Genomic DNA, 11,728 nt, shown 5'->3' with positions numbered 1-11,728 from the left:
GTGAACAAATCTCCCATGAGACTTAGCCTCCACATTTTTCAGCTGTCCCAAGTCTAAACGTAAAGCTCCAATTAGAAAGCTCCAATTTACAATACTTGGGCCTAACACGATCATGACATGGCTGGAGTCATTCCCCTCCACTTACCATTATGCAGCCAAGCTATCATACCAATTAGTTTTCACAGAGCTCTCACTTTATTTAAAGTTTCAGGAAAGTTACTCAGCACTCAGGAAAAGTCAAGAATAACTTGAGCCCCACAATCCATGGGCACTTATGGTCTTTTAAGTCTGTCTTCCACTCCTGCTGGCATACCTCACTTGGTATTTTTTCCCATGTTGCAACTAACCTGTAGCACTTCCCTAACTCTATAGAGTAGACGTAACTAGCAAGCCCTGACCACATCCAGTTGTTTTCTGTAACAAAAAAAACCCTATTCAGATAGCACCTGTTCCCACCCCATGGCATTCCATCAACTCTCAGACATACTATTTAACTAACTTCTCAAAATTTAGGTGTGTTTTCAAGGCCAGACACTCCAAAGGCGGCTTACATCAGCAGAAAAAACCAAGACATTTGTACACCACCATGGTCAATTACAGCATTAGAACACAGGATTTGTACTCCCAAGCCGTTCCGTTTTAGCCAGCCTACATACTGCTGCTCTCACACTTCTGGATTTAGCACAACTGCAGTGAGAACGAGGACGCGTTCTCCTTCTTTGTTAAACAGTGCAAGACCACAACCACACTCACAAAGTGTTAGAGAGACGACAGGAAACACAATTGACTTTGAACTATTCACAAGTCATGGGCTCTACACAGTTGCGCTATCAGTACCTATCGGCATCAACTTCAAGGGGCACTGGTAACTTACCATCTACTTGAAAGAGATGCTGTTGAGCAGACAAGAAATGTAAGAACATAAGAAAACTCAAACTACAAGCACAAGTAACTTGAGCAGGGATATCATCAAGAATTTTACCAAGTTTCATTACTTTAGAATAATAGTCGTTAAATGTCTGGATACACTCTGAATGCTGTTTTATCTTTAAAATGGGAAAAAGCTGATGAACAAGAAAAATCCTAAAAGAGAATATTGTCACATGAAATTTATCAAAAAAAATCTGATAACTTGCTCACAGTAGTCATCTGTGAATGCATTCATCTGACTTTGTTTTCATATACTATGGATTAAAAAACTCATGCAGGATTTTTGGTTTTAAACTCCAAACAGGCATTGGTGCTTCTTCTTCAGTCTCCTGAAGATTGAACTATCCCTCATTTAACTTGCACAGTACATTTCTTAATTACTTCGAAGGAGCCTTGCTAGTGGACAACTGTTCTGACCAACTCATCTCCTCCAAATAACTTTCTGTCCTTGCCTGTGGACTACATACAAAAAAAATTAAATTTAACTTAACAGATATTGCAAGCCCCAGACATCTGAAATAGTATTTGACAGGTAGAAAACAAAGCTACATTTCCTAAGCTCTCAAACAACAACCAAAATAGGATAGTATAGAGTGTAATATATCCCATATTATGCAAGACAGAAAAGGAAGCTATTTTTTTCAAGTTATCTTAAAACTTCACAATATTATCCTTACAATATGTGTCACTGACTTCTTTACAACTGGCTGTGGAGGAAAAATTAACACTTTTGGAAAAAGTATTCTATAAAATTATATTTTTTTTAAATCAACATGTCACCTTTATTAGTACACTTGGCAGTTTTGAAAGATTATTAGCAAGGGAAGTGCACAGAGCCACAAAATTACATTTTTCTGTTAGCAACAAAGACCCTCTGGAATTAAAACAGTCACTTCACTAGCATAGATAAATGGTTTACTAAGGCAACCAGTTTTCAGATATCTAAGTCTGAATAAGAATATTTATTTATTTATTCAAAGCTGCATATTTCTTCTGGAAGTAATATTTCTCCCACCCACCCCGTTTGCTTACGTTCTTCCACCTTTACAAGTGGATGCTAGAAGGTTGTGTGTGAAGACAGATCTATTGTTACACAGATGCGAGGCAGCTACATGCATTCCAGTTCCAATAAAAGCAAGCAGTTCTACTCAGCTTCCCCTGTTTATTTCTTGCTTGTATCTTTTCACTTCAGAGTTGCAGCAAGTAATGTGTCCATCCACACTTGTAAGTACAACTGTGTGATGTAACAATTATTCCAAATAGGAGCTCATTTCTTTTTCTTCCCTTTACCTTTCTTGCCTCCCTCTCCTTGCTGAACACTTTGATCGCTACCTCCCATCTTTTGGGTTCTTGTTTTCAGTTTGGGAATGGTTTCTGCAGCATACAGCATTACTGATTTACCTAAAAAACACAGGGAGAAATCAATGTTACTATGTTAAGAACATTTCCGACATTTTCAAAGTTAGAAACTTCAGCACCCTTTAGATTTCTGTTAAACTAGATAAAAAGCCTAGGAGCTCTATTTCCTTCTCTCGTGTAGCGAGAAGTTTGTGAAAAACTCTTCTCAACCTCTTCTTTTTTTTAAATTTTAAAAAAGTGCAGGACTGATAAACGTTACAGCAGATAGGCACATAACCTGACATTTTCCAAAGTATCTATATGCATCCTGTTACTCTTTCCCTTCACCTTTTAATGGCCTGAGATATCTGGGACAGAATGACCAGGCAAAAAGCTACAAGCATTTTTAGAAAGGGAGTGCTGTCTTCCAGCAGGAATATGGTTTTAAATTGTCTCCTCCTGACCCACAGCACTCTTACGCTACTCTGGATTCAGTATTCTCCTTGCTCTTTCCTTAAAATACATACTACTTCTTATATGCATTTGCTTCCATTTTATACACTGATTAATTTTCAGGAAAAATGCAAAAGACTAAATTACTTGTAATTCAAGATGAACTATTCCTATTAGTCAGTGTGAAGAGAGCTGTTCCATTGTTAATTTATGAAAAAGGCCAGCAGAATACTCAACTGAACTCAGTATTGTACTTTATCAATCTGGTGTCCATACTGACGCCTAGCTGATATATGTAAGCTAAAAAAAAGGTGGAATTTAGCCATTCCAATACCAAATCCTCTGTTTTAACTGTCAACAAACAGTAGGCCAAAACTGAACCGCTGCTTTGTTCAACATACACAGAACACTCCCCACAATCCCCTCCAATCCAACCACTGAAGAAACAGCAGGATTGAAGGCAACAAGCATTTTACAAACTCCACTCAACGCTCACACACCAACTTGATTTGGTTCACTTACACAGGCAAAGGGATTTAATGTAAAGTTGTAAAATTTATAATAGTAAAACTAATTAAACAATCTGGTAACACAACAAAATAAACAGTCTGTTTTATTAACAGATAAAGTGCCTAACCCATGTACTCTACTCACGCGTTGGAAACTGAGGTAAACATGGGTTGCCATCATCTTGTTTGAGCTGGATTCGTACTCTACCTCTGTACTGCACATCTCTGTTCCACTCTCTAGGATACATCTTATTTTTCTGTCATACAAAAGGAGAAAATTATAATAAATACTGGAATAATTTTCTGCAAACTGATCTAAGTCACAGCAGCCTGGAATTATGAACAGATGTAAACCATAACCCTAGCTCTCTAACAGTGTCATCCACCATTTAGCCATTGCAGTAGTATCGAAAGCTATCGTGTAACTTTTTCAGAAGCACTGCTGCAACCAGCTACTGGTACTGAACAATTTAGCGAGTAACCTGCTGCTACAGGGACTGTTCTACTTCCCCATCAGTCTAGACCAACCGACACCGTTTTTTGTTTCATCTCCACTGCCACAATCCCTTCTGGTCACCTAGAGACAGTATGTCATACATCACGGTCTGAGGCCTACTGCTTTTGGATACTCATAGCCTCTATTTTTGTTAAAATGTTACAGGTTTCACAGGCTGGTGTACACTAATAGGAATATATTTGGCTTCTGAAAAGCAAAGTCATTTTGTACTGGTTTTTTGGATACCAGTCACACTCTTAGATGAGGATCTAAATTTTTCTTAGAAAATTTAACAGTATTTTAAATTACTAGTTACTTCAGAAAACCAATTGCGAATAGTTACCTCCCCAGAAACCCAGACTCATTCCCTAAGAAAAAAGTAACCAACTTCAACCATTTAAAAAGCAAGCAGGTATTGGAGTAAAAAAAATTAACATTCTCTGGTTAAAACATAACTCCAAAGGACTCCGAAGACTTCAAGCATCAGAATCCTATTCCTATAGGACACTCATTCCAAAAGGTAACAAACTTTCATTAAAAATATGCCTTTTCAAAAGCTTAATTTGCAGTTGCAGCTTGCAAAATCACCTTTTATTCTGACACACTTTTAAGCATCTAGGATAGTCTTCTCAGAAGGATAGTTAAATAAAAGTAATCTCTTTATAAGCTTAAAAGTCGTGTTGTCTCAGAAATCTGGGTTATTTCTGCTGTGCATACAGTTTTACTTCATTACATTTACTCCATCATTATCGTCAGTTATTACTCAAAGCAAGGAAACGTCTTGGTTGATTAAAGAAACTTCCAATTGTAATTTATCCTGTCTGTAAGAAAAGATATAATGAAAGAAAAATAGAGACACATACCAAGTCTGTAGTGGTTTTTTGCTGTGTCTTTTTTTTTTAATTACCTCTAATAGCACATTGAATCCAACTGCTGCACATACATCTTGGATTTCTGTAGATGTCGGATTTTCAACAGCCTGTTGAAACAATGTGTTACAGTTAATTATTTTTCAATGACGAACTACCTATACAGCAATAGTTAGCAGTTTCCCACCCTACACTCTATAACTAGAAAAAGCAGATGGGGAAAGAGGAGGTACTTCAAATAATGACAAATCTACCGTAGAAGTCATCTGTGAGTGCTCCTACAGTCTAGAAAACATGAAAAAAAAAGAAAAAGAGATAAGATATCAGTAAAATAGGAAACAGTGAGACAGGGGAACAAGTGAAATAATTACTCAGAAAGAGTAACTGAAATGAAATAGCATTTACTGTATTTACAAAAAAACCCAAAAGCCAGAAATCAGCAACAGCAAACTTACAGCAAGAACTGAAGGAGAAAAGAATAGAAACCTTCTAAGCACAGCAGATTCCTCCCATAGACAGATCTTTGATTGGCAACTTGCTTACTCAAGAAAGATTTTAAACTACTATCAGAAAAAAACCCCAACGCTAAGCAGTGAGAAAAGCCCTTTAAATTCCCATGAGTCCTTGTTAACAATATTATAAAGAAGTGAGATGATCAAAAACTATTTCTGGGCAGATTAAAAGCAACATCAACTACCAAGTCTAGATGCCACGTGCACTTTAAAGTTCTATCTTTGACAGCAGCAAAGGGGACAGGGTACAGAATATAGGCATATATAGTCAGTCACCAAAAAACAATCGTTAGCTACCTATTCTTTTCTGCACCACTTTCACATTTGGCAAACTACTTATGTAGGTGGCTAAATGCATTAAGTTTCTCATAACTTCATAAATTTTCTTCATCACTGATTGCCAAAGGTGCTGTTCACATGAAAGCAGACACTTAAACCCAGTGCTCTTCTACCAAATTCATATGCTGACACTAGGTTATCTTCGAATACACTGTAATTTCCAGCTATTGAGCTACTTGCCATGGGCCACAGGAAAAATCAACAGCTTTGAGATTTATTTTCTAACTCTCTACACATTACTGCATAGCATAACAAAACATCACATTTCCCCACCACACACAAAATTACTTTGTCTATAGGTATCCTTCTTCCTTCTGCTATTGTCTTCTTGTTATTCAAATATGCTGGATAAATGCAGATGAATCTAAAAAGAGAAAATAGTGACTTTAAGTAAGTAGTATCAACTCCTTGACTGTTTATGCAGTAGTTTCCTAGTAAAACAAAAAATAGACCTCATGGCTACGACACAAAAGTTCTCACAGCAGCTTAGAACAACCATTTATTTTCCCTGGATGAATTAGTAAGGGCATTGCAAACTCCTTTTTGCTTTATTCAGGACACTGCACGACTATTTGGCTGAAGTGTTCCTTGCATAACTCTACTTTTTGGGGCACAGCATGTAGAAAGGACGGCGCTATCTATCTTGAGAAAAAAAGTAGGCTGAAAGAGAGTGTTTCGACCCTTTTCTTAAACTCCTGAAACCTAGAAGGAAAGATACACATTTCCATGAAAAGAATTAAAGAAGGTTTCCAGTACGCTAATTGCTAAGTTCTTGATAGAAGCAAAAAGCAAGGTTTTTTTTGGCTATGGATTTGCCTTCCCCCCGCCCCCCTCCATTCACACACAGAACCACCCAGATTTGTGTAAGTTATTAAGCCTCTGAAAAACTGAGCTTAAAAAGTTAAGATTTTTCAGTAGATTCAAACCTGTCAAGAACATACAGGGGACAAAAGTGATGGAACTTCAATTATTCCTCTTACTAGACAATAAAGAAAACCAACTATCTGAGGCCTACACGGAGACTGAAGAATGCCTACATGTGAATAAGGAGCTATGACTGCGTAAGAAGACAGGGAAGCAGAAAGTGAGCAAATAACCTGGAGCAGACTAATGTTCAGCTGGTTGGAGACTGTTAAGGATCACTGATCCTTACTGCCTCCCAGGAAACATTTCTTGTTGCCTCTAAAACTAGCCACTGTCACCTCAGCTCTGAGATGAGCTTCTGCTACTCTTCTCCCCCTAAGTACCTTTTCGCTGGTATTTTCCCCTATTAACTACAGTCCTCTTTATGAGCAAACCAGTACTTCTGCGTAAGTGGCAGAGTTCTGCAAAGGAAAAAGGAGATGGGAAAGAGCAGAATATTACTGACGTTCACAGCCACCAACATACTACACTGACCAATGCCTTCTCTGGCTCAGTTTACCTTTCCTGAGCTTTAAGTGAAACGATATATTAAAAGAACGACAGGACAACACAGCTTCGAGCACTCCAGCTTCAGAAACTGCCGAACAGACCTCCCGCTGCCACACACCTGCTGCAATAACCTTCCTAGATGACCTACGTGACGTGTTACTGCAGTATCACCACACGCACTGTTGTCACAGCCGCAGGCCTCACCCGCCTCCCGCCGTCCCGAGCCCCGACCTCCCTTCGCCGCCCGGGCCGCCAGCCTGGCGCTGGGGACTCGGGCAGCCGCCCGCCCCCTCACCGCCGCTGCAGCCTAACGCGCCCCCGGCCGCGCGCCGCTCCACGGAAAGCTGCCGGCAGCCCCCGGCAGGAGCGGGACGGCAGCTGGGCAGGCACGCCACTGCCTCATAGGGCCGGGCCCACGCTACCTCTCTTTATCAGCCGGAGACGTGCCGGTGGCGGCGGCGGCCATAGCAACGGCAGCACCGACGCCGCTGCGGACACGGGCCCACGCCTACCTCACCCCACTTCCCCTTGGACAGGAAATCCCGCCCCCTCCCGCACGGTCCGTCAATTCCATTGGCCGGCGGTGCTGTCGCTAAAGCGCTTCACCCTGTGAGGAGGCGCGACGTACGCGCCGCTGGGCCGTGCGCGGGCGCGCAGCCTCCGCCGCGCCTGCGCTTTGGCGGGAAGCGAGGGGAGCGGGACGGGACGGGACGGGCCCTTCATGGGACCGAGCTCAGCGGCGGCCGGGCCTGTGACGGCACAAATTCTTCGGTCGGTGCCGGGAACGTTATGGGAGAATGATCCGGTGCCGAGGAGTCCCCGTGGTAGCTCGCTGCGCGTCAGGCGGCATAGGCCGTACCGCCTGGCCTGTGCGAACTGGGAGAAACCACATCAAGGGAGGAAATGCGCAGAGCGAGCCAAGATTCACTTCGAGCTGACTGACTGACTGACTGATGCCTTTGGTGAATCACAATCGGCCAGAAGGCTACACTGCACGCTAGGGAGTGCTGTTCTGTTCAGTGCTTTGCACAGCGCTTAGCAGAGGGAAGTCGGCGGGAGGTCTGGCAGCCACAGCCAGCTCTGCCTGTCACCCGTGTGAGGTGTGAAATCTTACTGGCGGTAGGGGAGTGCAGCAGTGATGATATACATACCCTGAATGGACTACGAGCGCTAATAAAAGATGAGCCCAGAGGGTGGTGATCAGTGGCACAAAGTCCAGAGGCCAGTAACTAGCAGTGTGCCTCAGGAGTCAATAGGGGGTCCAGTGCTGTTCAGCATCTTCCTTAATGATCTGGATGATGGGGCAGAGTGCACCCTCAGCCAGCTTGCTGATGACACCAAACTGGGAGGAGGGGCTGGTACACCAGAGGGTCATTCTGACATCCAGAGGGACATGGACAGGCTGGAGAAGTGGGCCAACGGCAACCTCATGCAGTTCAACAAGGGGAAGTGCAAAGTCCTGCAGTGGGGACCAGTACAGGCACCAGTCCATGCTGAGGGCCATCCAGCTGGAAAGCAGCTTTGCAGAAAAGGCCCTTGGGCTCTTGGTGGACACCAAATTGAACGTGGGCCAGTAATATGCTCTTGTGGCAAAGAAGGACAGTGGTCTCCCGGGCTGCATTAGGAGGAGTGTTGCCAGCAGGTCAGGGGAAGTGATCTTTCCCCTCTAATCAGCACTGGTGAGGCCACACCTGGAGTGCTGGGTCCGGTTCCGGGCTCCCCAGTACGAGAGAGACATGGCCATACTGGAGAGAGTCCAGCAAAAGGCCACCAAGATCATGAAGGGACTGGAGCATCTCTGCTAGGAGGAAAGGCTGAGAGAGTTGGGACTGTTCAAGCCTGGAGAAGAGAAGGCTCAGGGAGGTCTTATCAATTTATATAAATACCTGCAGGGAGGGTGGAAAAAGAACAGAGCCAGGCTTTTTACAGTGGTGCCCAGTGACAGGACCACAGGCAATGGGCACACACTGAAACACAAGAGGATCCTCACAAACATCAGGAAAAACTTTTTCCCTGTGAAGGTGATGGAGCACTGGCCCAGGTTGCCCAGGGAGAAGGTGGAGTTTCCTTCCTTGGAGATATTCAAATGCCATCTGGACATGGTTCTGGGCACCCAGCTCTAGGTGACCCTGCTGGAGCAGGGAGTTTAACCAGATGACTTTCAGAGGTCCCTCAAACATTCAGTCACACTGAATTTCACAAGGCACATTTTGTGCAGTTACTCTCACCAGTTAAAATTCATGCAGCAGCTACATACTAGGACAAAGAACTGAAGGCAATTATTGAATATTTATCCATGTTCTTAAATTTTTTTTCTGCTCCACCAAAGCATGCAGCTCCCCATGATGAAATACGGAAGAGGAGGGTGCTGAGACCCAGTGCAACGCAGTGGTATTCTTAGGGAAGAACTGCCAGTACAGTCATGAAAACTTGAAGAGCTACGGAAAACCTTCAGAAAGAATCAGCATTTGGCACCGATTAACAAATTATTTGTCTATTCATTCTTTTAAATGATGGGCAGTTTTGTTGTCTCCTGTCTTTGTTCTCATTATGTCAGGAGTGAATACACTGTACAAAGTACAACAGAAAATATGAACAGTACAAGTGTGCAGCCTCAGCAGTAGCAGCTTTCAAAAATGTGACTGCAGCTGTCTGGTAGCAAGTCAGCGATTTGGCAGCACCTCACAAACATGACTCAACAAGCTCCTCAGCTAAAAAAATGGTTATATAAACAAGGTGTGTCAAGTTACGAAGGAAGATTTGATGCAACAGTTGTCCAGTGCTAAAGACAGATTTTTGGGGGGTTATCTCCCAGTTACTATCAAGCTGGCTGATACAGTGTTAAGTGTACCTCTCTAAGAGGTAATCTGTTACAAATAATTACTTACACATCTTTTGCTTACCAACAAAATGTTCTCATCTTGTTAACACTGGCTTGGTAACGGATTTCCTATGTTGTTCTTTCTTTGCTGTTTTTCTTTTAAAATCTCCATTGCATACACACTTGTGTATCTATTAAATGACTTTCCATTGAGATCCCCACCACCTGAGAAATGTTAGAGCTGTCCTTACCTTGGGAGTTGTTCTGTTGTCCAGGTTGTCAGTGCTTATATCTGCGCATCAGCCACAGTGACAGAAGCTTGTCCGTCAGCTCTTGTCACCTGCATTCAGCAAGACCAAGGTGGGCTGTAGGGGAGGGAAGGAGTGAGGTGGTCAGGTCGTCGGCCTTTGTAGCCTTGGCCTGCAAGTATTTCCCTTGCATGCCTCCTGCATGGCAATCAGATCCCATAGCGGTCGGGTTGTGCTTTCCAAACACCAGGCTGTGGTCCCTGTCCCTGTGACTGGGGAGAAGGTGGTCTTATCTTAAAGCTAATAAAGGCTTCAAGAACCATTTGTGCCATTTAATTCTCTGTACAGTGTGAACTGTGGGCAGACTAGATTTCGTTGTATTCATTGTGTCTCTGTGTGGGCATGCAGTATGCAGGGCATACTTATGATGTGACCATTGCATGAAACATCACTAAACCACGTTGCAAACCAAGCTGATTGCTGTTTGGTTATGTCAAATCATATGCATAGCCCTTTCCTTCTGGGACACATAGGTTCGAACCCACCAGAAGAGCATAAATGTAGATCTCCCTCTGAAGGACACTGCTCTAGCAGAGCTTACATTGAAGAACAATCTAATGCTTTTAGGAATAAACGCAAAGAAATATTTATTTTGTATTACCGTACCTTCATATACAATTAAATAAAAAACAGGCTAAAACTTAATGAACCCTGTTCCCCCCCCACCAGCCCTTGGATTTCTGGAGTGTTTTTAGCTTCTCAGTTACTTGGTAAAGCAATTTCTGGTGCATTATGGATTACCACTGGACAGCACCTTGAGAAATGCTGCTCCAACACTGCATTAAAGAAGGTGTTGAACACAGCTGCAGTTTGTGAGTGGCACAGTACCATTGTTGCATATTAAGTGTGCTCTTAGTCACTCCACTTAATTCACGCTACTGAGAAAGATGTTGTGTATTTGTTTGATGTTATATTTGACAATTGCATGTTATTTTTTCCTTTGAATTCATACAGCTTTTTAATACCAACAGATTAATAGCTTATCTTTTAAAACAATATTTAAACTTACTGTAACAGAACAAAAGCTACATAGCCTGTGTCAGTATTTGTGGCGATGACAAAAATTATTTTCAGCATCTTTTTCAGATGGAAAAATAATTAAAAAAATGTTGGAAATGGAGTTTGTGGGGCTACAGATTAGATCATGTGGCATACATGACTAACCACAATGGGGGAAGCACGTGTTCTTTCCTGCAGATGCTATTATTACACACCAGTCTCTTTTATTGGTGCTAGAATTCACAATATCTTGAAACTAGCGTGCCTAAAATGAAGCACTGGGTACAGACACGTCAATTTAATCCCCATCATCACTATAGAATGACTTCATTAAGTATATGGCATCCAGTCACTGTATTTGTACTAGTGCCATAAGAAATACATTTCAAACTTGAATTCTGCATATTTCTAGCCTGAGGAATTCAGAGACAGAAGTAGGTCACAAAGCACACTAGCTCAGGCACGTTGTAGCTGCATGCGCTTCCCGAATATCTGCTGTCCCTGACCTCAGAAAATGAATGATGAAGCAATCAAACCTTGACAGCTTTTAAACACTTTAAAGCCATACAAAGAGAACATATAATTCCTGGTGAGGATAGGACTCATGTATGTCTGCAACAAAATTTCAAGATTGCAAGTAATGCCTTTGGTTAGTGGCAGGGATACTGGTCTCTGAAAGCTGTGTATAGCTTGGTGAGGTTATTTCATTTACTGTAACAGCAGTGGAAGGGGAAGTGGCAG

The 11,728-nt window shown here is 42.4% G+C and overlaps 1 protein-coding gene across 1 annotated transcript; it reads right to left on the bottom strand.

Moving 5' to 3' along the window:
• Positions 1-964: 964 nt before the first annotated feature.
• Positions 965-7,403, bottom strand: SRP19 (signal recognition particle 19). The gene is made up of 5 exons (XM_074570916.1): positions 7,282-7,403; positions 5,735-5,810; positions 4,634-4,705; positions 3,376-3,487; positions 965-2,331 (listed from the first exon to the last, which is right to left on the bottom strand). Exons 1-5 carry the CDS (start codon positions 7,323-7,325, stop codon positions 2,198-2,200), a joined length of 438 nt encoding a protein of 145 aa, XP_074427017.1. The 5' UTR covers positions 7,326-7,403; the 3' UTR covers positions 965-2,197.
• Positions 7,404-11,728: the final 4,325 nt, after the last annotated feature.

The sequence above is a fragment of the Larus michahellis genome, chromosome Z, assembly GCF_964199755.1.
Source record: "Larus michahellis chromosome Z, bLarMic1.1, whole genome shotgun sequence".
NCBI classification, from domain to species: Eukaryota; Metazoa; Chordata; class Aves; order Charadriiformes; family Laridae; genus Larus; species Larus michahellis.
The sequence above is the reverse complement of the archived record's forward strand: the minus strand, read 5'-3'. Positions and strand labels throughout refer to the sequence as shown.